Below are 24,689 nucleotides of genomic sequence, written 5' to 3' on the forward strand. Positions count from 1 at the left end.
AAGTGAAAATGAAGGAGTAGGAAGGGGAAGGAGCTACAAAGAAGAGATACCTGGCATTTTCATGCAGTACTGTATATAAATGTCCAACTAGTGGACACCCATCTATACGAATAAGCTCCCAACATATTCATAAATTCAGAAGTCTGCCATACATACAGATATTTGTTTCCACAAGTGGTAAGACTAGCTTCACCTTTTTCTCCAGTTCAGTAATCATTCTTTCATATCAGTCTTATGTGTTATTGATGCCATTCATTACCACACTTTGAAGATAATTACCATATCAACTGATGTTTGGGCATTCTCTGACATACCAGCAAAATTGATTTATGGTTGACAGTAAAAACAGGACCCATTCATTACCCAGGGACGATCTGTACTTTTTTCTAATCGCAGAATACCCAAACCACATCACTTGAATGAAATCTCTAGAAGTGAAGTCATGTAAAGAAGTTGATTTGCTTTCTAAGTCGTTGAGATCAGCTGACAATGCCCTGTAGTTCATTGCCTGAGATGTTGACCCCTCCCCCGCACACCAGCCTGACTGACAGCTAACAAATTCTCTGCTTTGCTGCTGCTTCATCTTTGTACTTACTTCGACAACAGGATGACACAGTTCTGCGCCCTCCGTCCATCAATCACTGACAGCTCCTTCACCTTCCTCATGGTGAGGCAGAGGTCCTCGTTTGAGCCAAGCTCTTTCTGTGATGGAAGGGAGAAAGGAAATGTTAAAACGTGCTTCATCAGACGGAGCACTCGTCAGATGACTGACCGCCGTCTCAAAGGCACAGTGGATGATGGCCTACTACAAAGTGAAAGGAGGCTGCACTCACCTGTTTAGGCAGGTTAGTTTTAGTGAGCAGGTCCTGAGTAGGAGAGGTCGCCGAGGATATAGAAAAATTAAACATGCCAAAGTGAGTTAGTATTCAGTAAAAAGCAACAGTGTAGCTTAGTTCAGTAAACATAGAACATAGAAATCTACAGCACATTACAGGCCCTTCGGCCCACAATGTTGTGCCGACCATGTAACCTACTCTAGAAACCGCCTAGAATCTCCCTAGCACAGAGCCCTCTATTTTTCTAAGCTCCACGTACCTATCTAAGAGTCTCTTAAAACACCCTATTGTATCTGCTTCCACCACCTTCACTGGCATGCATTTCATGCACCCACCACTCTGTGTGGAAAAACTTACCTCTGACATCCCCCTTGTACCTACTTCCAAGCACCTTAAAACTATGCCCCCTCATGTTACTGGACTGGTCAAAGAACACTGAGGCTGTCTACAAGAAGGGTCAGAGCCGTCTCTATTTCCTGAGGAGACTGAGGTCCTTTAACATCTGCCGGACGATGCTGAGGATGTTCTACGAGTCTGTGGTGGTCAGTGCTATCATGTTTGCTGTTGTGTGCTGGGGCAGCAGGCTGAGGGTAGCAGACACCAACAGAATCAACAAACTCATTCGTAAGGCCAGTGATGTTGTGGGGATGGAACTGGACTCTCTGACGGTGGTGTCTGAAAAGAGGATGCTGTCTAAGTTGCATGCCATCTTGAACAATGTCTCCCATCCACTACATAATGGACTGGTTGGGCACAGGAGTACATTCAGCCAGAGATTCATTCCACCGAGATGCAACACAGAGCCTCATAGGAAGTCATTCCTGCCTGTGGCCATCAAACTTTACAACTCCTCCCTTGGAGGGTCAGACACCCTGAGCCAATAGGCTGGAACTGGACTTATTTCATAATTTACTGGCATAATTTTACATATTACTATTTAACTATTTATGGTTCTATTACTATTTATTATTTATGGTGCAACTGTAACGAAAAACAATTTCCCCCGGGATCAGTAAAGTACGACTATGACTATGACTATTAACTATTTCAGTTCAGCCTGGGAAAAAGCCTCTGGCTATTCACATCATCAATGCCTTTCATCATCTTATACACTTCTATCAGGTCACTTCCCATCCTCTGTCACTCCAAGGAGAAAAGGCCAAGTTCATTCAACCTATTCTCATAAGGCATGCTCTCCAATCCAGGCAACATTGTTGTAAATCTCCTCTAACCTCACAATTTCCCTCATAATAGCCTTGCAACTTATCGTCTACCTGCACTGCACTTTCTTTAACTGTAGGATTTTATTCTGCATTCTGTTATTGTTTTCCACTGTACTACCTCGATGCACTTCTGTAATAAAATGATCTCTATGGTGGCATGCAACAGAAGTTTTTCACTGTGACTTGGTACATGTGACTGTAATAAACTAATTTAACAATTTTCCTCCAGGATTTTGGATTGAAAGATACAGTGGAGCCATTGCCTGGTCTGGAGCTCGGCTATTTACAGAAGGACTTATCCCCAGACACTTGTTTGCATTTCACTTCTAAGCAGCCTTTCCAACCTGGGCTGGAACGATTGACAGGCTGCAAGGCAGTGTGAAGGAGGCATGGCACAACCTTATATGGGTGTAAAGTGGAGACAGCCAAAACTGGATTGAAAGCAGAATGCTACTCGATGGGCCTTGCAAACAGGACGTGTGGATTTAATCTCGTAGGGCTCGCTGCTCAACAGCTCACTTTCTGCTTGATGCAATATACTTAACCCTTGTCTCTCCACTTCCTCGGCTGCCCTATGTAATTGCTAAGGGCTCATTCTGCCAAAAATGAAGAAGACAAGGCAGATGTCAGGGTGTGATAAACTAAATGCATACATTTCATGCTCGCACATAAACATCATGTAAACTGCAGTGAGAGATTTAGATTGACAGGTGCCTGAATACTCCAAGTTTCCACCAAGTACCAGTGCACTCTGTGTTTCATTTGCTTCAGATACACAAAGGTGTATATGCACTAACTCCCTCTCTCTCTCACCACACACACACACACACACACACACACACACGACAGAGGGAGGCAGAGCTAAATGCTTTTACTGGATCAATATCAGCCTGAAGGTGCAAGATAAACCAATCAACTGCTCCTTCACAGAACAAATCTCCTCTCGGTTGTTTTAACTATCAAGCTGGGTTGAGGAAACTTTTTTCTTCCCAGAGCTGACATCTTTTCAATGCTACATAAGTAAGCATGCTGAATTAGTTAGTGGATCAAAAGCAGGAGGTTATGGAAGTAGATAGCAGGTCATCAAAAAGGTCACTGATCTGAATTATTAACTCAGTTTCTCTCTCTACAGATGCTGCCTGACCCACTGAATATTTCCACCATTCTGTGTTTTTATTTTAGATTCCAAAGATTTGCTTTTGAGAGATTATTCTTGTAATATTATAGAAGCATAAAACACTAAGGCACTGAAGTCGTCTCTCCAACATGTACTGGCTGGAAAATAGCTCTCAAAACAGCCCTTACTTCCCAGACTCTGAGTCCACCATCTTGTGGATGGGTGATGCTATTCGACTGCGGGTTCTAACGCTTTCCCAGACTCACGTATCATTTGGATTCTCTTCCCAAATCTGTGTGCCCTCCCAACTGTTTTCTATTGAAATTTTTTTTTTAAAAACTGCAGAATGCTGAAAATCTGAAGCAAACACCAGAGAACACTGGAAACGTCCAGCTGCGGGAAAAGAACCAGTTAACACTTCAGTTCTAGGAGCCTTCATCAGAATTGGGAGAGATAAAAAGCAAGTTAGTTTTCAGTAGCAGAGAAGACCGGCAAGGAATGGGGAAAACTAGGGAATACCTCTCTTAGGGCAGAGATAACCCCCTAAATGCACCAAGTCTGAACTGTTGCACATGTTCCACAGCCTTGTGGTGAGTGCCAAGAGACATAATTACATTACACTGACAAAGAAGCATAATTTAATCCTAACTGGATACTGACTGCTACATTTAATCAGTTGGTCTCACCTCATCAGAGATATTCCCTTTATTCTATCCAACACCCACCTAAGAACTAACTAGCTTTCTCTCACTCCTAATTCTGAAGGTGCCCAGATCTGAAATGCTAACAGCTTTTGCCTCCATAGATTGCTACAAGACCTAGTGAGTGTTACACATATTTTCTTATTTTGTTATTGATCACTCTCTAAGCTACCATCCTTATAATCCTGGATAGCCCTGTGTTTTTATACACTTCTTTTCAACTTCTCCACAACCTTTTCTGCTCTGAAGGAAGTAACCTCAACTAACTAATCCCTCCTCATTAGAAAACCTCTAATCACTTTTATTTCGAGATACTGCATGGTAACAAGCTCTTCCGGCCCAATGACCCCCACACCGTGCAATTACACGCATGAGCCAAATTAACCTACTAACTGGTACGTCTTTGGAATGTGCGAAGAAACTGCAGCACCCGGAAGAAACCCACGAGATCATGGGAGAACGTGTAAATTCCTTACAAACAGCGTCAGAATTGAACGTAGGTCACTGGCACTGCAATAGCGTTACGCCAGCCACTACACTACTGCGCCACCCACATCCTAGAGGATTGGTAGAATGTGTGAGGAGCTGACAGGGAAATGGGAGGTACAGGGATCAGTCAGATTAGTGTATGATGGCCAGCACAGACCTGATGGGTCAAAACTGCAAGACTCCATAGGATTAGGACAGCATTTATCATAAGGATGATTAGCAGTTAGTATGAGTTTCCAGGTCTTGAGCATTATTCAGCTAAAATACGGAGACGTTATGTGTTATATGATAGCTATATAAAACATTGGCTTTTTAAACCAGGCTAATCTTTATTTTATTTATTTATTGAGATACAGCACGGAGTAGGCCCTTCCGGCCCTTCAAGCCAGTCTGCCCAGCAATCCCTTGATTTAATCCTAGCCTAGTCATGGGACAATTTACTATGACCTATTAATCTACCAACCCATACGTCTTTGAACTGTCGGAGGAGGTCGGGGCACCCAGAGGAAACCCACATGGCCATGGGGAGAGCGTCCAAACTCCTTACAGGCAGCAGTGGGAATTGAGCCTGGGTCACCAGTGCTAATCACCATTCTACTACACGGCCCCAATCTTGTGGATCAACCAACTCTTCTTTTCCCCCAAGGTTTGTGATATGAGATATAAAACCTGGCGAGGTGGAATGAGTATTTTCATTCAGGAACGTGTACAGTAAAAACATGAGGGATGATCTTGATCAGGGGTTTCCAACCTCTTTATGCCATGGACCCCTACCATTAAACAAAGGGTCCCCGGCTTGGGAACCCCTGATTTAGAGTGAGCTCATCTCAAGGGGAATATTCCCAAGCTAGCTTCTACCAACATGAGAGAAAAACAGAGGCATGGACAGGCTCACAGACAGGAAAGGTTGAAAGGGATATGGGCCAAATGCAATCAAATGGGAAGGCACGCTGGTTGACATGGATAAGTTAGGCCAAAGGGGCTGTCTTCTGAGCTGTAGGTCGGGGGGGGGGGGGCAGGGGGAAGGCAAACTGAGAAGCCGAAGGGAGGTTATGGATGTAATGGCAGAAGCCAAAGCGGTCATGGTTGCTGGGAGAATGAGACGAGTAGCTATGGCTCTGAGCAGTATCATACTGGCTAAAGCTAAGTGACTCACAAGGACTCAGGGGACTTTGAACTGTCACGTGCGGATCAACCAGCTTCAAGCACTAGCTAACAGGCCAATTGGTGCCCTGTGCTTCTCTGTCTAATTTACCCACTCATGTCATTTGCAAGGCCAAAGGGCTTAGCATTCCTGGATTGAGGAGGAAGTTAAGAAGAGTCAGTCACATTACACTGGATAAAGGTGGCACATTCCTTTCCGTGAAGGGTATCAGTGTTTGGGCTTTTAATGGCAGCAGTTTCATGGTCTCCATGGCTCATGATAGGATATGATTAACTTCTCCAGTTGTCAGAAGAGCCAGTAACTGGGGGACATGGAAGAAAGGAGCAAATCAAAAAACTAATTGCAGATGCTGGAAACCTGAAATAAAATCCAAAAACTCTGGAAACACTCAGCAAGTCAGGCAGCATCAGTAGAAAGAGAAGTCAATGTTTCGGGTCTGCAACCATCTGTCTATTTGTAGCACCAATGCTCCTTTATTCTATAGATTGCTCCCCCCTCATTCTCTTCTATTGCAAATGCCCTTCTCTTGTTCACAGTTCTGATGGAGCAGTGCTAACCCAGAACATTGAGAGTACTCTGATCAACATTTTCTGTTTTTATCGCAAAGATTGAAGGTGACTAGCAGAAGAACAAGCTGACATTTAAAACTGCCTTTTGTTTTAGCACAAGGCTTGGTTAGGGTTGGAAGGATATTGCCAGAAGCAGCAGCAAACACAGATTCACTTGTAAGGAAACCAGACAAGTTTTTGAAAGGAAGGAATTTCTAGGGCTTTGGGGAGAAGGCATGAGAACAAGGCTAGATTCCTCGTACTCAGACCCACTGCCGATTTGACGAGTTAGTGTGCTTCTTCGATGCTGTAAATCTTCGCTGATTCTGCATTTACATTTTTTCAGCTGTTGTGCTGGGATTTGATCTGGATCAGAGTTCCAAGTTTTTCCAGTAACACTCACACAATGCTACTATACTTTGTGTGCCAGCCATGTAAAAGACCTTTCCAGTAAGTTTTTTTCATGTTACATTTAATTCTCCTTAAAGTTTATGCAGTTTTGGAAGATACCATTAAATCTGCTTCCAATACCTTTTCCTATATTAGATCAAAACAGCTCACTGCATTAAAAATCTCTCCTTAATTCAACTCCGATTTATTCTTCCTCTAACCCTATGGCTCTGGCTACTGAGCTTCCTGTCAGCAGAAACCCTCAGAGACATATCCTTGCAAATATGTTATCTGTACCCGGCATTCCTTGTAGAGTCCGAGTCATCCAGCACTGAAACAGGCCCTTTGGCCCAACTGTCCCATGCTGACCAAGCCTCGCCCAGTTAGCCACATTTGTCCCATATCCCTCTAAACCTTTTCTATCCATGTATCTATCCAACCGTTGTTAATGTACCTGACTCAACTACTTAATCTGGCAGCTCTTTCCTTATACTGACCCAACCTCTGGGTAAAAACTTCTTCCTATTTTCTTATTAAATCTCTCCCCTCTCAGTTTAAACCAATGTCCTCTGGTTCGTGATTCCCCAATCCTGGGAAACACACTGTGTGTCTTCACTTCATCTGTGCTTTTAACCATTTTATACATCTCCATAAAATCACCTCTCATTCTCATATAGTCCAATGAAATCTGTCCTAGTCTGCCTAACCTCTCTCCATTGCTAAGCCCCTCTTTGTAGTTGTAGTTCTGTAGTTGAACAAAATTCACAATACCATTTCTATATGAACAATATAGGTTCATTACAGATGAGAATGAAGAACTTACCTGCTGCCTCTGGTAAGCTGAGAACATCTTCTCAAAATCTTCCAGGTCCAAGATGCTGAAGGCTCGGAGGTCATCGATCTCAGCCCACACTGAGCCCCCGATTCTGTTCTGCAAGAGTCAACCACAGTAACATGGATGAACTTGCAAAGCTTGTATTCTCTGCATTGCAAGCTATGATTTTTCAGCCTTCTACTGGTGTAATATGAGACAGACTTCAAACTCTGCAACTTCTTCTTTAAACCTTTCTACCTCTCTGTGGAACACTGATTACAAACTATCTCCTTGACTACTTTCAGCCCTTTGCCTTCATGTGACCTCAGAAGGAGAAATATCAAAATTTGTCTTCAGTAAAGCACCAGTCAGACTTCAGCTGGAATGCTCTGTGTAGTTTTGGTCACCACACTGTAGGCAGGATACAGTAGCATTGGAGAAGGTGCAGAAGAGATTCACCAGGATATTGCCAGGGATGGAGCATTTCAGTTATGAACAGAGGTTGGAGGTGCTGAGGTATACAAAGTTATGGGAGCAAAATCAGAAATGTAACATGGAAGGAGTGACAACAATCTTCAAACTATTTGATTTTAGTTTATGAGTTAATCAGTTCACTTACACTAATCAATGAACTCACCTCATGAGGTATGTCCAGTTCAAAATCATCAAGTTAAAGGCAACTTCAAAGCATTATTACAAACGATCCAGCAGTATGCACACCCAATGTAAGACTTCCTTACTTTGCAGATTGCAGCCATATAAATTAAAATAAAACTTTTAAAAGAAATTTCGAAGTTCAAACATAGTATTCCTTCCCTTGATAGGTGTCACACAGAGCAGTCTAGATACACACGGGGAAAAAGAATTGTTACTGCATTCTAAGGACTTGCCAGCTTCAACTTGATGTGCCATCTTCGACTAGAGTCTCTAGCTACTTATTTCCAATCCCATAGAATTGTTACCTAGAAATTTAGGGACTTCTCCCAAGAATATATGTATGAATTATTAAGTACGTAGATGTATAGGGTTGACTAGACTGAATTAAGTTTGCAGTTTATTTGATTTTTTGCCCCTGCAGCAGTCCGCTGTTTAATAGCTAATGAGCTCACTGGGTGGGAAACAATCCCATGTTGGAGCTTTTTTAAAGAGGCAGTTTGCATATTGCTGCAATAACCTGAGTTTCATTTCGCCCAACAACCAATGTTTCAGACACTCTGATGGGAAACAAGTTACACAGCAAGTACACGGTTTACAGTGAAATGTTTTAACCTGGGAAGGCATGTGCATTCGTTGGAAACAGATTACAGTGCAAACTGTGCCTCAGAAACCGAGATTAGATCTTTTGCCTTCTTCAGAGCCCTAACTCTCTCCAGAATCATGCCAGTACAGGCAGTTCCCTGGTTACATAAGAGTTCAGTTCCTGAGAACTGTCTGTCAGCCAATTTCTCTGTAAATCAGAAATGTCTATTTTCTACACCTACCTATATCATATCTCTCTATATACACTTAGTACAATTTTTTCATTTCATTAAATAATCACCCTAACACTAATGGAATATACACTGCATCTAGTCACTAATAAACACAATGAAATATTTTATTATTATCAGTAACTGCTTGGAAAAAAAAGCTTTTAAAATGTATGGGAGAATTTGTGTAAAATTGGATTTTGTTAAATTAAGTCATTTTAAAGTCGGCAAAGCCCTGTAGGGGACTTGACCATTTTTAGGATTTACTTGCTCCTAATATGTGGATGTCAGAGGCAATACCATCACTTTGCTTGCAGTGCACGCAAGTGCAATGCTTGCACTCATTTCGAGAGGACTAGAATATAAGAGCAAGGATGTACCGCTGAGGCTTCATGAGGCATTGTTGACACTGCACTTGGGGTATTGTGAGCAGTTTCGGGTCTCTTATCTCAGGAAGGCTGTGCTGGCATTGGAGAAGGTCTAGAGGAGGTCCATGAGAATGATTCCAGGAATGAAAAAGTTAACACATGAGGGGTGCTTGATGTCCCTGGGCCTGTACTCACTGGAGTTTAGAAGAATAAAGGGGAATCTCATTGAAACCTATTGAATATTGAAAGGCCTAGATAGAGTGGATGTGGGGAAGATGGTTCCTATACTGGGTGGGTCTAGGACGGGGGGGGGGCAAATCCCCTGAATAGAGGGGCATCCATGTAGGACAGAGATGAGGAGGAATTTCTTTAACCAGAGGGTAGTGAATCTGTGGAATTCATTGCCACAGACGGCTGTAGAGCCCAATCATAAAGAGGTTGAGAGATGATTGATTAGTGCAGGTGACAAAGGTTATGGGGAGAAGGTAGGAGAATGGGATTGAGAGAGATAATAAATTAGCCATGATGGAACGGCAGAGCAGGCTCAATGAGCAAAATGGCCTAATTCTGCTCCTATGTCTTATGAACTTATGGTCTTACTGTCCTCTCCTAATTGCCTTCAAACTGAGGGGGCAGGTAGGAGTCATCTGTCAGCCAGACAAGGTGAGGACAGCTGAGTTCCTGAATGAACCAGATCATTCTTTTACAACAGTCTGGGAGTTTTGTTATTATTATTTTTATTTCTATTTTTGCACTACTTATTTAAGTATTTTATATATACACTTACTGTAATTCACAGTTTTTCTCTATTATGTATTGCATTGTACTGCTGCCACAAAGATAACAAATTTCACAACCTGATTCTGATTCTGACTGTCACTGAGAGAAAACTCCAAATTTATTGAATCAAAATTCTCAGGCTGTCCTGGCAGTATTTAAACTCATGTCTGTGGGTCAATAATCCAGAACTCTGACTGATAGTCCTGTAACTTAACCAGCACATTATTCTATCCCTCAACACGACGAATAAATTATACAAAAGTTGCAAAGTTGAAAACGGCTGATAGTCCGATGGATGCACCTCTGTACCTTTGGTATTCTATACATAAACCTGTGAACACCTCGATTTGATTCCGATTTGTAATTACCTCTGGTATCCATTACACTCAAACCTCCTGAAACCTCAATTAGATTCCCATCTGTAATCAACCAAGGTATCCCTTATTCTATATATAAACCTCCTGAACCTCTTGATTAGATTCCAGTCTGTAATCAGTCCCAGGGTATCCATTATTCTATATATAAACCCTTGGGCCCCTCGATTAGATTCCAGTATGTAATCTCTTCAGGAATCAATTATTCTATATATAATCTTAGAAGCTTAGAAAATTAGAGGGCTATGGGTAACCCTAGGTAATTTCTAAGGTAAGGATATGTTCAGCACAGCTTCGGGGGCCGAAGGGCCTGTATTGTGCTGTAGGTTTTCTATGTTTCTAATCATGTGGATCTAAACTCAATCATGGTATCGCTTCCAGGGCAAGATCCCAACACTGCTATATTGTGCTGGATCGCAATGGCAAGACTTTGCATAGGCTGCCTGCCTTTGCACTGCAGCACCTTCGCAGAATTGACTAAGTGTCCAGAGGGTGAGAGTCAGGGACCGGCATAAAATAGTGAAGAGAGGAGAGAGAGCCCAGTCACCAGAAGGCAGACTCACCATAAAATGCGAAGTCGGTGGAGGGAGGTGGTGGGGGGGGAGGGACTGGTGATTAATGTAACCTGTCAAAGTAGAAGGACTTCCAACCTGACTAAATTTAAATTCAGCAGGTTTCAAGGACGGATGAGAATTCGGATCTTTATAGATTCATAGAGCAATACAGCATGGATACAGGCCCCTTAGCCAAATGCATCCATGCCAAGCATATTGACCCCCTAAATTGTCTCAATTTACTGCACATACTATTGTGCAAAACAACAGATTTCACCACATGTGTCAGTGATATTAGAAATGAGTCTGATTCTGAATTTGTGTTCAGCCCATATCTTCCAAGACCCTCCCCTCTGTGTACCTATCCAAGTGTTTCTTAAATTATATTAATCTACCTTCATCAATCACTTCCTTTGGCAGCTTATTCTGTATACTCACCGCCCGCTGAATGAAAAAGTTACCCCTCAGGTCCCTTTTTAAATTCCCTCTCACTCTAAATCTAAGCCTCCAAGTGTTTTACTCCCCTATCTTGGGGAAAGGACTGGGGGAGTTCAAACTAGACCAGGCCTCTGAATTACCAACTGAGTAAACACTATTGCGCCAGTACGGAGAGTTGTATAAATATGTTTAAGAGGGCAGACACTCCATTGTAAGGTGGAACATGAGCAAAGGGCCCTCACGGACCTATGCAAATCAGAGTACTGTTTTCTCAAAGATGCTAAAATGGGGGTGTGCATGAATTGCAAAACACAAAGGGGAATCGCAGTGGGTCAGGCAGCATCTATAGATGACTTGGGCTGACGCCTTCATCAATCCAGATGCAAGGTCTCATCCCGAAACGCTGACTGCCCATCTCCCTCCACTGATGCTGCCTCCCTGACTGAGTTCCTCCAGCTTGTTGTGTGTTGATTCAGATATCCAGCATCTGCAGTTTCTTGTGTCTCCAGTGTGCATGCAATGCCTGTCATGACTTTGGCAGCTAAACTGGAACTTGGGTGGATAAGAGCACAAAATCTGGAATTTATAAGCAAGCAGCTTGTTATTGATTATGACATCCACGACATCACCAGATTTTTTTTTGTTGCAAAAGCCTTCTGATTCACAAATGCCCTTCTGAAGAGTACGTCAGCTGTCCCTAACTTTTCTGACCTATGTGTGACTGTACACCATAGCAGAGTCATGAATTGTGGAATGACTCAGTCTGAATCTCCGTTCTGGGGCAATTGGGAATAGGCAATAAATGCTGGCTCTGAAACTGATATCCAGGTCCTGGAAGCTAATAAACACAAGAAAAAACAAACAATATATAATTGCTTCATGCTTCACTTGATAGCTGATCAGTTATTCAAAAGCATTACTCTGATCCACTTGACTCCAAAGATTCTTCTACATGGGTCTGTGTGTGGGAAAGCTGGAAAAGGATGGCTGGGAATCTTGCCAGACCAGAGAGTACAGGAGAATCTCTCTTAGAAGCAATATTAAGAACCCCAAAAGAGGAGAGTACACTCTCTACCATTCATAGCCAATGCCAGAGGGCATGGCTAGATGATGCTCCAACCTCACCAGCTGGAACTCCCCAGCTTTTAAAGACCACGTAGAACGTGAAGCTGGATAGTTCCAGGACTTTTGAAATTTACTGTGATTCATTATTGCCTGGAATGTGATGAGCACTGGGAAAGCCAACACTTTTTGCCAATCCTTTGAAAAAAACCGTTACTCAGAAATGTATCATTGCATTCTGACTACAAAAATTAATTCACTGAAGTGAATCTTGCTGGGCCGTTTCCGCACACTATTGCAGTCTACCAGTCCAAATGGTCAAGGCATATAAGAAACAGCCACATGAAATGGCCACTCAGTCCCTCGAGGCTACTGTGCCATTTAGTTAGATCATAGATGAACTTCTATCAAGGACAATTTCTATCCCACTGTTAGGAGACCTCTGAATGGTTCTCTACAAGATGAATTCTTGACCTAGCAATCGACCTCATTTTGTCTCTTGCAGAGGCTGCCTCCATAACTGAAACACTTCAGTCTGCATTCTGTTATTATTTTCCTCTCTACTACCTCAATGCACCGATGTGAAGAAATGATGTGTATGGACGCCATGAAAAACAAAGTTTTTCCCTGCAGCTCAGCAAATGTTACAGTAATAAATCAATTTACCAACTTATACTACTTTTTTGCACTACCTTTGTATCACTATTATCCTGATTTCAGTTGTGAATTAACTCAGTAACTGAACCTCCATAATCCTCTGGGTGTAGAGGTGTCCAAAGATTGATTGCCCTTTGAATGAAAGACTTTCTCCTTAACTCCTCCCAAAGGCCTTGTTTTCAGATATTGTTCCCCCCTCCTATTCTGATCTCCTCAGCCAAGAGGAGTAGTCTTCCTGTTGAACCCCTTAAGAAACTTGAATGTTTCAAAGGATCATCTCAAATCTTCCTAACTTTAAAACAGAAGGCCTTATCTGAAGGGAGACACAAAAGACCATAGATACAGGAACATGAATCAACAAAGAAGAGGCTGGAGGAACAGCAGGTCAGTCGATGGACTTGATCGATAGTCTATGTCTCAGGTCAAAACCCTTCATCTGCACAACGGTCCAGATAATGGTTCATGATCTGAGATGTCGACCAAAATAAATACCCCACATGTTTTTACATTATACACCATCTGCCACATCATAGCCGATTCACTTTACTCCTTTAAATCCTCATTCCATCCCTTTCACTTATTCATGTTTCCAACTAGCTTTGTATCATTGGTAAACTTGCAAATATTATGTTTTGGTGTCTTTAGTCAAACTGTTGGTAAAGATTGTGAGTTGGTGGGGCCCAAATAGTATTCCCGTGGTAGCCCACTTTCTGCCATGTTTCCCCTCTCCTCCACATTCTGCCAATGTTCAGGTTGTGGGATCTTGCCATGCACAGACACAGCCTGCCATCCTTAAAAGGACTCATTCATTCCAGATCTTCGTCTACTGCTGGGTATAGACCAGTTAAAGACAGCAACTGTTCTTCCACAGTTTTCATTGAATCAAAAAGCTCTTAACAATCTAGGAATTTCATGAATAAGATCATTGATATTAGCTTTCTTCCTCCAAGAGGACCACAACCTTGTTGTAGGGTTTGGAGGCTTGCATGCCTCAGTGATCCAGACAGTTATGTTATCTGGAGTCAGGGCCTTGTACTTTGGCTCCTGGTAGGGTTACCCACACTAAAGTAAGGGTAGTCCATCGGTCCTCCAGGTTTGGATGTTCAGCTCAGAGCTGACAACCCTGACAGGAAAATTTATGGAATATTTGCTACTTTTCTATTATCATAGCCTAATTTGAAGCCACAGTATCCTTGTGGGTGCAGTGGGCCATGTAAAGCATGCACCGGAAGAGTAGTCCTTAAGAATCCACACACTGAAATTCTGCACTCACTGGGCAAGGCCCTCACCTTCATCCTGGCAGGTTCCACCTGCCCTAGTGAGGGACTATGGCATGGTTAGATGTACTATCTTTTGGACAACTCACTACATGCAGTGCCATTCCCTTACCCCACCCCCAGCCTCCGAAGATCCCAAGGCATGATCATGTAGAGGGACTGTGAAGACTCTCACAAGTATGCTGACCATGATTAATTTATCAGTTGACTTCACTTGACGGAAAATAAGTCTTATTATTGCAGATTCCTGGATTATAAAGCACAGAAACAGGCACTGCAGTGCAATTCATTCATGCCGACCAAACTGCTTTCTAAGAAAATCTCATTTACCTGGATTTGGCCCACAGTCTTGGCCCACTTTCCTATCCATGTACCAGTCCAAATGTCATTTAATCATTGTAATTATACTCAGCTCTACTACCTCCTCTGGAATCTCATTCTGAATAGCTTTCCCCTCTTACATTAAACCTGTGCCCTGCTAATGTTCAGATTATAGGATCTCTCCATGCATGTACCCGTCTCCCATCTCTCCCGCACTGTCTGGGCAACTAGATTTCAAAAAGAACCGACAGAGGCAAACAAGCCTCTAGGCCCGTTCATTCCATGCCGTGACTTCCTTTGTTGGCAAGAGGGGTTTGTGAGGGGTCTTGGTTCTAGCCCCTGAGAGGGAGAATGTGTAGTCTAAATTAAAGGAGCCCACTCGTTTTTGAGGGAGAATAAGTTTTCCTTACCTCTGCCAGCTTGTGCCAGTTGAAGGACTTCAGTGGGTGAGACGGCTGTGGAATGGCCTTCTTCCTCATGCTTCCAATGGTGAGGGGGCAAGGCGGGGGTGGCATGCCACAGTTAAAGAAGGGAGGGGCACCGGGCGGGGGAGGTGGCCCTCCGGGAGGCAGCGGAGGGGGAGGCGGTGGCGGGAAATCATAAAGGAGCAGAGGGGGCGGCGGCGGTGGCAGCTCGCCCAGCATTGGGGGAGGGGGCGGGGGGAAGGGCCCCCCTGGCGGTGGAGGGGGAAGAGGAAAGGAAAGGCAAACTCCATTCTGCAATGAGAAGAAAAGAAACAACGCTGAAGGAAAGCAGAATACTAACAATAATAAAGGTCAACAACAAATCTGTTGACGAGGCACATGAAGCAGAATACAGACCATACTAGGGCTTTGAACCCTTGATTTACTGACTTCCATAGATATGAATGAGCACCCCTAAACATGGAGTAGAACAATGCAGGAACAGGCCATTTGGCCCACTATATCTGTGCTGAACACAATACCAAATTAAACTAAATCTCCTCTGCCTGAACATGACCCATAATATTAAATTTAAAAGTCCATCATACATTCATATCTTTGTTCTTATGTGAAGCAGAACTAGTTTCCTCTCATCCCCTCCACTCTTAATAAGTGCTCTTTCTCTTATCAATCTTGTGTACTTATGTTGCCAAAATACTATTCAAGTATGGCAACTATATCAAGTGATTTTTGTGCATTTTCCAACTTATGGACAAAATCAACAAGGGCATCTGTAAAAGAAAAGCCATTTGTAACCCAGAGGCGGTCTTTACACTAGAAACACTCAACGGATCAGGCAGCATCTGTGGAGGGAGGAAAAGTTATTGTTTCAAGTCCAGCATCCTTCCTCAGAACTAAGAGAGAGAGAGAGAAAATGTTAATTTTATTCAGAGAAGTTGGGGGAACAATGCAGGACAGAGAGAACATTATTGCTCTCTTGGCGCCATTGTGTTCAGCACTGTATTTATGGTTATATTTATTTTTACCAAGTACACGATTTTCTCTGTAAGCTTCCTGTGAGCAAGGAACTTAATTGCACCTTGGTGTTTAGGACAATAAAATAATCTGATTTTGAATCCGATAGGGTGAGACTAAGTGACTTACTGTTGCAGTTAAGGGGCATTTATGATTAGATTATGCATCTTTGTCCAGATAATGCATTGCTAACAGTAAGGTTGTGAGACATGCCCAGCAGACCAGACTATACAAACATTACAAAGAGTGACATCATTTTCTGTGGGAGAGGCAATGTCTTCAAGGGCTCTGTCCAGTAAACCTCTAATCAGGAGCAGTCAGGATGATGGCCATTTATACAGTCCCCTCAGATTAATGGGATGAAACTGGTGTATCTGTTTCTTCAGGGTGCTTTACATATTGGGAATTGAGAAATGGTATTTTACAGTCAGAGCCATGCAGCAAAGGACCAGGTCCTTCGGCCCATCAGGTGTGTACTGAGCATTCAAGCATCAATTTATGCCAATTTGCACTGATTCCCACTTTATTCTCCCCTCTTTCCCATCAACTGAACCCCCCGCCCCCCAATATTTCCTGATACAAACCAACTTGCATATCTTCGGGATTCAGGTCATGACGGAGGCTGGGTCACTGGCAGCAGCTCTACGACGGGCATTCTTGAACTCACAGTCTCAAAGAATGGTGAGGGCAGAAACCCTCATCACTTTGAAAAACAGAGTAGTCTGGATTAGCACTGAACGATCTGAAGGCATACAAACAGGGCTGGAAGGTGGAATTAGGTTGTGATGTTCCCTTTCCTCTATCAGTATGGATATAATAAGCCAAATGATCTCGTTCTGTCCCATTCCACATGCCTCATTCACAGAAGCCCACTGGTGGTCTTTCGGCAGAAGGGAATAGCGCCGCCTGCAGACAACACTGAGTCCTAAAAAAACTCTGGATGTGTCATTGGTCAACCTGCTAGAGGTGCAACAGTCTGACCCTGGACCAGTGACTTCTCCTGTCACAAATGTCGAATGTGTACCTTGGCCTGGTGGGGTTGTTGCAACCTGGCCAGAGCCTGCACTTGGCATTTGCACTGGATTCTCAAACTCCTGCTGGGAGGCTGAGGAAGGAGGACAGAGGATGGAATGGGTTCATGGGACGATCTTACACCTGCTTTCCACAGCCACACTGGTATGCAGGATGAGCTGCAGGCTGCCCTGAGAAATTCCTTCCTTTGTGCTTCAAAATGATCTCAATGGAACCAATGAAAGCTGAGACTAGGTGACTTACTCTGGAACCCAGCGCTTTCACTGGAGAGATGAATGTGAACCGATACACATCTCTCTTGGATCGATTACCTTCTCCAGTGACTCAGGAGCACTGGAGTGTGAGAAATGACCTGATGAAAGTTTACAAAATGATGACAGGCCTTTAAAGGGTAGATAGCCAGAGACATTTCCAAAGGTAGAAATGGCAAACACTAGAAGACATCACTTTAAGGTGAGAAGCAGAAAGTTCAAAGGAGATGTGTGAGGCAGGTATTTTAAACAGAGAATTTCCTCGTGTTTACACAGAGAGTGATAGGTACCTGGAATGGGCTCCCAGGGAATATAGTGGAAGTTGATATGATTGCAGTGTTTCAGAGGTGTTTATCAGGCACATGAACAGGCAGGGAATGAAGGGATATAGGCCATGAACAGGCAGTTAAGGTTTGTTTAAAACTTGCCTCACAGTCAGCTCAGGAATTGGGGTCAAAGGGCCTCTTTCGATGTTCCATATGGATGTGGCTACATCAGGAGGACAGAATTTGACTGTGCTTCTGAAGGGCTTTGGAATGGTGAATCATTTTGAACAAAGATAAAGATCCCAACACAACACTGCTGGTATATCAGCTTCTCCACAGGTACAAATCTAACCAGGTGGCAGGAGTGTTGACACAGCGGCCACAGGCTGTATGACAGTGAGCATGGAACTGCTACGGTCCATACGCTGGTAAGTTTCAGAGTGAAATATTTCCAGGGAATTCTGCATCAACAGCAGCCCCAGAAATATGAGCATTCATTGTGGTGTATTAAAGAGAGAAAGAAATAGACCATAAGACCATAAGACATAGGATCAGAATTAGGCCATCTGGCCCGTCGAGTCTGCTCCACCATTCAATCATAGCTGATCCTTTTTGCTTCCTCCTCCTCAGGCCCAGTTCCCGGCCTTCTTCCCATAACCTTTGATGCCATGTTCAATCAAGAACCTATCAATCTCTGCCTTCAATACACCCAATGACCTGGCCTCTACAGCTGCATGTGGCAACAATTCCACAAATTCACCAACCTTTGGCTAAAGAAATTTCTCTACATCTCTGTTTTGAAAGGGCACCCCTCTATCCTGAGGCTGTGCCCTCTTGTCCTAGACTCTCCCACCATGGGAAACATCATTTCCACATCTACTCTGTCTTAAATATATTAAGGTCACCCCCTCAAAGCTACAATAGTGGGGAGAAAATGTTTTCCCAAAATAAGTTTCAAGATGTAAGAAGAGGTAGAAAATGTAAATGGCACCAATATTCTTCTTTATTGTCCAATGTAGTAAGTAGTCATCTTGATATCTGCAGGATCTCACTCAAGATATCGGTGGCATTGATCCAATGCTCTATTGTAAACTTACTGTGAAGCTCTGAGGTGCCCTGCACTGAGGGACAAGGTACATAGTCACACCAAATCCTCCACACAACCTTCCAGTGGACCAGAATCACTGCGGAATATCCCACAGTGTCACAACAGTGGACACCGCAGTGGAAGCTGGGTGCTCTTGCATGGGGGCAATTGAAAGAAGATGGTAATCACACACATGATAATGTACACATTCCAGCCAATGAGGGTTGCTTTGCAATTGTATTTAACTGTCTTTCTATTGCCTTACTCTTGTCAAGACCTTATCAAAGTACAGTGATGAGAACACTCCCTGCCTACTTTAGACCAAGTTCCAGGAAAGAAGCTTAGTGATTTCGATAGATACTGTGAAAGGAGCAGTATTAATTTCGTTCTAGGTTACTGCATTTGAGAAGCAGTGATGGTGTTAGTGTAACCCAGGTTAATGAAATCCAAAATTGTAATGCTAGAAAGTCCTACTGGCGGAGGGATGAAAACTGATTTAAAAAAAAAGAATTTGAAAAAAGACTATGCAGGGGAGTGGGCTGGTCACAGGATGGACAAGGAGAGAAATACAGCAATACTTAGAAGCTGAAGGCATGAACTGTTAAGAGTGGAATTAGTAGTGAGCATCTTTACCCTAATAACTTGAAACCCTCAGGGTGAAACCCCTGGAGGGGAGACAATAGCAATAAAAGATTTGTTGAAGCTACAGCTATGACATGCAGCAGCTTTAACGAGACAATATCGGCAGACACCAGTGTCCAAAATCCCTACCGTGTAGTTGGGAATTAGTTCTCCAAAATCATACCAAGGCATTGGGTCAAGTTTTGTACAAGTTTTGTGAATTGACTTTCTGTGGATGATCAATTATTTCATTCCATGAACAAGATGGCGAGCCAATCAAGATGAAGAACCAGCATGGGAATGAAATGTGTGATGATGCAGAGGATTTAAAATGCAGTTGGATGTTTATTTTCATTCAAAGAATCCGAATTTGATTTTCTGCAAGAACTGATTTTTTTTTGCAAAGAGTTTGATAAGTTACTAAATGAGATTTACTTTGTTTAAGAGCTGTGATGTTGCAGAATTGTCGTGAAAGGAGTTAAACTATGCATATATAATTTTTGAATTTGAATTTAAACTTGTAGATATACTGACTGGAACTGAAACTGAAGTTAACTATAATACTTGAGAACAGGTATTATATTTGGTTTTCTAACTAATTAGGGATAAGTAAAAAGGAAAGTTTAGTCTGTAAACTTTTAAATAGGGAATAACACTAGATTTAATTAATTAGAGAAATTGAAATAACAAATGTTATTCTAATAAATATCACTAATTCTAATTAAAAAGGAACTTGTTGTGGTTTGATATCTAAGATTTGGAACCTAAACAGAATGTTTTAATTTTGAATAGTTCTTGCTTATGTAAATAGTAAATATTTTGTTCATATTGTTTTTTTTCCCCTTATAAACAATACCTTATTTCCTGAAGCATGTGGTTTCTATTCACTGTCTCCTTCAGATACCTGGATTCTTCTGATGGCCTATTAGCACCTAGTGTAATTTGATTTTCTCTAGAGAGTGCGATGACTAGTCACACATGATAGGACTGGTGCTACACAGGTGTTACGTTAGTTTTCAGTTAGTCTGATAGTTAGTGAACCTTTTTGCCTAGCTTTAATACTTTCTTTTTGTTCTGTTCATTTTTTATCAAAGCTCAGTGAACTGTTCATTCCTGACCTGTCTCTCTCCCTCAGCGCTTGGACCATCACTGAAATCCTGTCACACAGCTAGATTCAATACACCATAAGCCATAATTCAAGGCTCGACTCTCAAATAGTACGTGGCCATTTCACTTCCATCATCAGCCCTCCTAATCCCAGGTCCATGAACCACTTGTACCCAAGGTCCAGGAATTTTTTCTTCCTTAAGCTGCAGGAATGTGGAGAACTTCAGCATGAACATCTCCAATGTTGGTGTTGAGAGCTCATGGGTCAGCTTTGCAGAGAGGCTGATATACAGTGAAGCTCATTTCTGTTTTAACAGGACAACATGTCTCAGCCACTGTCTCACAGGAGTTCTGCCTCTAGCACACCAGCAATCTTCCCAGGCTGTTCCAAACAAGATTCCCACTGATCAGCCACAAGCAAACTGAGTACTCGCAGGTGAATTTCAATCTCTTCTACAACCAAAGTTCGGGCTAGATGCACAAGCAAGAATACACATGCCACGTCAATAAACAGATCATCTAAATATGGTCCCCATGGTCTTTTGATATATCGTGGTAAGAAAAGGAAGAACAGAATTTTAGTTCCTTATTTCCTGAGAACTTTTTCCTGCTCTTTTGTTTGGGGAGGAACTGGGGGAGGAAACAAGAAGAAATGGTCTTGCCACCTTAAGCATGGGATCTCACTTTATCAGCCCATTGACTTTACAATCACATATGAAAGGGTACAAACTCAATAGGGCAGACACCCCTTCAAAGGTTCAAGAATTAAATTGGGCTATCACTTCAGGCCATTAAGACTCAAGTTGGCCCTGCCTGAGACGGAGTTACATCTGGGTAAAATTCACCATGAAAGAGGGAGGGATGGATGCCAAAACAGATGATGAGTGACCAGCAGATCAGGCAACGAAAAATCTAGGCAATAGCAACTAACCACGCTCACGGATTATTACCACTGAGGCCTCGAAAACCCACCAAACCAAGCCCACAAAGAACCAACCCGAGGCGGGAGAACCTGGTTGCTTTTTAGATGGAATAAAATAAAGGAATTCAGATTCAGGAGAGACAAGCTGGAAAGTGCTGTTGTTTAAGATCCACCTTCCCCCACTCCATTTCATCTCACCCTTTGATTCCTTCCTCCCTTTGATACTTGTCAAGACTCCCATTTTATGCAATCGCCTCGACCACTACATTTTGATGTTTGTTTATGTTAAAGGTAATTCTTTCTGACTGCCTCATTTTTCAGAGAGGTCCTGGCAGGGAAATTCCTCAGTTAGCATTACGCTTTGTCAAACTAATCAAATTCCTCCTCAACTTTGAGAACACATGGCTGTTCTGTTTTCCATCAGGATCACAGGACATCTGAAAATATATATAATTAGTTTTCCCAAACAAAAATAAATCTGACACTGAATTTAAAAAAAAATTGACAGTCATGGTGTGTTACATAAAAATGTCATCTGGGGAACTTGATGCTTTAAAAGGCACCAATACACAAGGCAGAGCCTCTTGTAATGATGCAGAAGATAGCAGTTCTTAATTTCTTTGAAAGTTTTGGTCATGGGGCAATGATTCCTGTAGAAACCTTTGCCTTACTTTGAATAACATGGATTTAATAACACCCAGTCCATCTACCAACACTGGAACTAAAACATCTGGAATACAGTGAACAATCTGAGCCCGAAGTAAAAATGCACTGGCACTGGAGAGGATCCAGAGGATATTCACAAGATTGATCCAGAGAATGAAAAGCTAAACTTATGAGGAGCATTTGATGTCTCTGTGTCTGTAATTAATGGAGTTAAGGACAGAAAAAGGATGAGTGGGAGGAATGCCACTGAAACATAATGGCTACGGAAAGATAGTGGATATGGAAAGGAATTTCCATTCAAGGAGAGTCTATGAACTGAGGGCACAGCTTCAGAATAAAGGGGAATCTCTTTAGAAAAGAGGTGAGGAGGAATCTCCTCAGCCACAGGGTGGTGAATCTGTGGAATTCATTGCTGTAGAGGGCTGAGGAGACCAAGTCACTCAGTCCATTTAAAAATGAGATTGATAGGTTCTTGATTGGTAAGAAAGTTAAGGGTTATAGGAAGAAGGTGGAGAATGGAGTTGAGAGAAAAAAAACTCAGCCATGATTGAATGGCAGAGCAGACCCGATGGGCTGATTCGCCTAATTCTGGTCCTATTTAAGTCTTATGCTCAAGCACTGGGAGAATATTGCTGATAATACAACACACCCTATGTCCAGTAAGAAGGTTTTTGGGCTGAGTTAAGAGAGATCATGGTTGACAAGGATCTAGAGCCATAGATTGCACATTTGTAAGCTTCAAAGACCCAAGCCAGTGAGGTGCTGTCTGCGTGGAGTTTGCACACCCCCCTTGTTAACCATGTGGGCTTCCTCTGGACACTAAGGCTTTCTTTCCTATTCCAAAGACGTGGATGGGTTGGTTAATTGGTCATAGTAAATTATCCCAAATATATGGGTGAGAGGTAGAATTTGGGCAGGGTTGATGGAACTGTGGAGAGAATAAAACAGGATTTGTTTAGGCGTTAGTACGAACAGGCTAACACGTCACATGTATTATACGCCTGTGTAATACATCACAGAAACAGACTCTCTGGCTCACTATGTTCATGGCGACCATTGAAGTCCAAGCCATAGTAATGGGATTTACCAGCACTTGTTCCTTAGCCTATTGATGCTTGATGGCCAGCATGGTTAAAGTGAGCAAAAGTACCTTCAGCAGTACCTGATGAGCAGATTATGGGAGCTTGCTGTGTAAATAGTCCAGGCACATTTGTTTTGCTGCAACAACAGTGACGCTAAAAATTGGCTGCATGGTGTAAATTGTTTCATAAAGAGCAACTTAAAACATCTCCAGAAGGCAGCTTGAAATGACACTTTGCAATGGAGTTACACAGGGAAATGCTCTTCCCACCAGGCAAAGTTTCTCCCCTTTGACAGAGGTGATGATGGAAGAGGTAAAGGAGGGGGACGTGCTGTCCTTACCGAGTCAGCAAGGTCATTCAGACGTGCACTGAGTTCCATCACTTGATCCCTCGCCTGTCGCAACTCCATTGACTCTTTCTGTAGCTTGTCTTTCATCTTATTGAGGGTCTTCATCATTTCGTCCTTCTCCTGGGTTTTGGTCTCACACTCTCTCTCCTTCTTTTCCAATCTGGCTAATAGTTCTATGTGATCTGAGAAAAAGAATTCCAAAATCACACACCCACACAGGAGGACAAGACACACCTCAGGAGAAAGCCTCTTCAAGCCTTTATTCCACAATCTGTAAGATGAACAATGGAGGAACCAATAAAAACACTGGATGGCAAATACACATAAAAGTTGCTGGTGAATGCAGCAGGCCAGGCAGCCTCTCTAGGAAGAGGTACAGTCGACGTTTCAGGCCAAGACCCTTTGTCAGGACTAACTGAAAGAAGAGCTAGTAAGAGATTTGAAAGTGGGAGGGGGAGGAGGAGATCCAAAATGACAGGAGAAGACAGGAGGGGGAGGGATGGAGCCAAGAGCTGGACAGGTGATTGGCAAAGGGGATATGAGAGGATCATGGGACGGGAGGCCTAGGGAGAAAGAAAAGGGGGAGGGGGCAGAAACCAGAGGATGGGCGAGGGGTATAGTCAGAGGGACAGAGGGAGAAAAAGGAGAGAGAGAGAAAGAATGTGTGTATATAAATAAATAACGGATGGGGTACGAGGGGGAGGTGGGGCATTAGTGGAAGTTAGAGAAGTCAATGTTCATGCCATCAGGTTGGAGGCCACCCAGACGGAATATAAGGTGTTTGTTCCTCCAACCTGAGCATGGCTTCATCTTTACATTAGAGGAGGCCATGGATAGACATATCAGAATGGGAATGGGATGTGGAAATAAAATGTGTGGCCAATACTGGGAACCTCTCACACTCTGGAAGAGTAGTACGAATCATGAGTCATTTACTGAATTCGCCTGATCCTTAATTCCAACGCTTACTTATATAAACCCATAATGTCTGTCTAAGGAGGGCAAAGGTAGCAGACTCATCCCCTATGTTTCCCTCCAAGTTACACATCATCCTGGAAATGCATTATCAGCCCTTCAACATCACTGGGTCGATACTACAGGATTCTCTCCACAGTGGTACTGTGCAAGACCTTCACTAGAAAGGCACCGGGGTTCAAAGAAGGGGCTCACCACCATTTTCTCTAGGGCTATTAGGAGTAGGCAATTCATACTAGCATTTAACCATCATGTAATGGTGACATCTCACAAATGTATAACGATGAAAGAATGGTATCTCATCTGAAT

The 24,689-nt window shown here is 42.8% G+C and overlaps 1 protein-coding gene across 4 annotated transcripts in view; it reads right to left on the reverse strand.

The window, feature by feature from the left end:
* The window catches only part of daam2 (dishevelled associated activator of morphogenesis 2), a 698,379-nt gene that overhangs the window by 82,119 nt on the left and 591,571 nt on the right, over positions 1-24,689 (reverse strand). For all 4 annotated transcript variants that reach the window (XM_072247466.1, XM_072247475.1, XM_072247485.1 and 1 more), the window contains exons 13-16: positions 23,397-23,587; positions 14,994-15,299; positions 7,293-7,400; positions 596-702 (exon numbers count right to left, since the gene is read on the reverse strand). In XM_072247466.1, the coding sequence (XP_072103567.1) occupies positions 596-702; positions 7,293-7,400; positions 14,994-15,299; positions 23,397-23,587 (712 nt within the window). The remainder of the gene's footprint in view (positions 1-595; positions 703-7,292; positions 7,401-14,993; positions 15,300-23,396; positions 23,588-24,689) is intronic.

The sequence above is a fragment of the Mobula birostris genome, chromosome 2 (genome assembly GCF_030028105.1).
Source record: "Mobula birostris isolate sMobBir1 chromosome 2, sMobBir1.hap1, whole genome shotgun sequence".
In the NCBI taxonomy this organism is placed as follows: Eukaryota; Metazoa; Chordata; class Chondrichthyes; order Myliobatiformes; family Myliobatidae; genus Mobula; species Mobula birostris.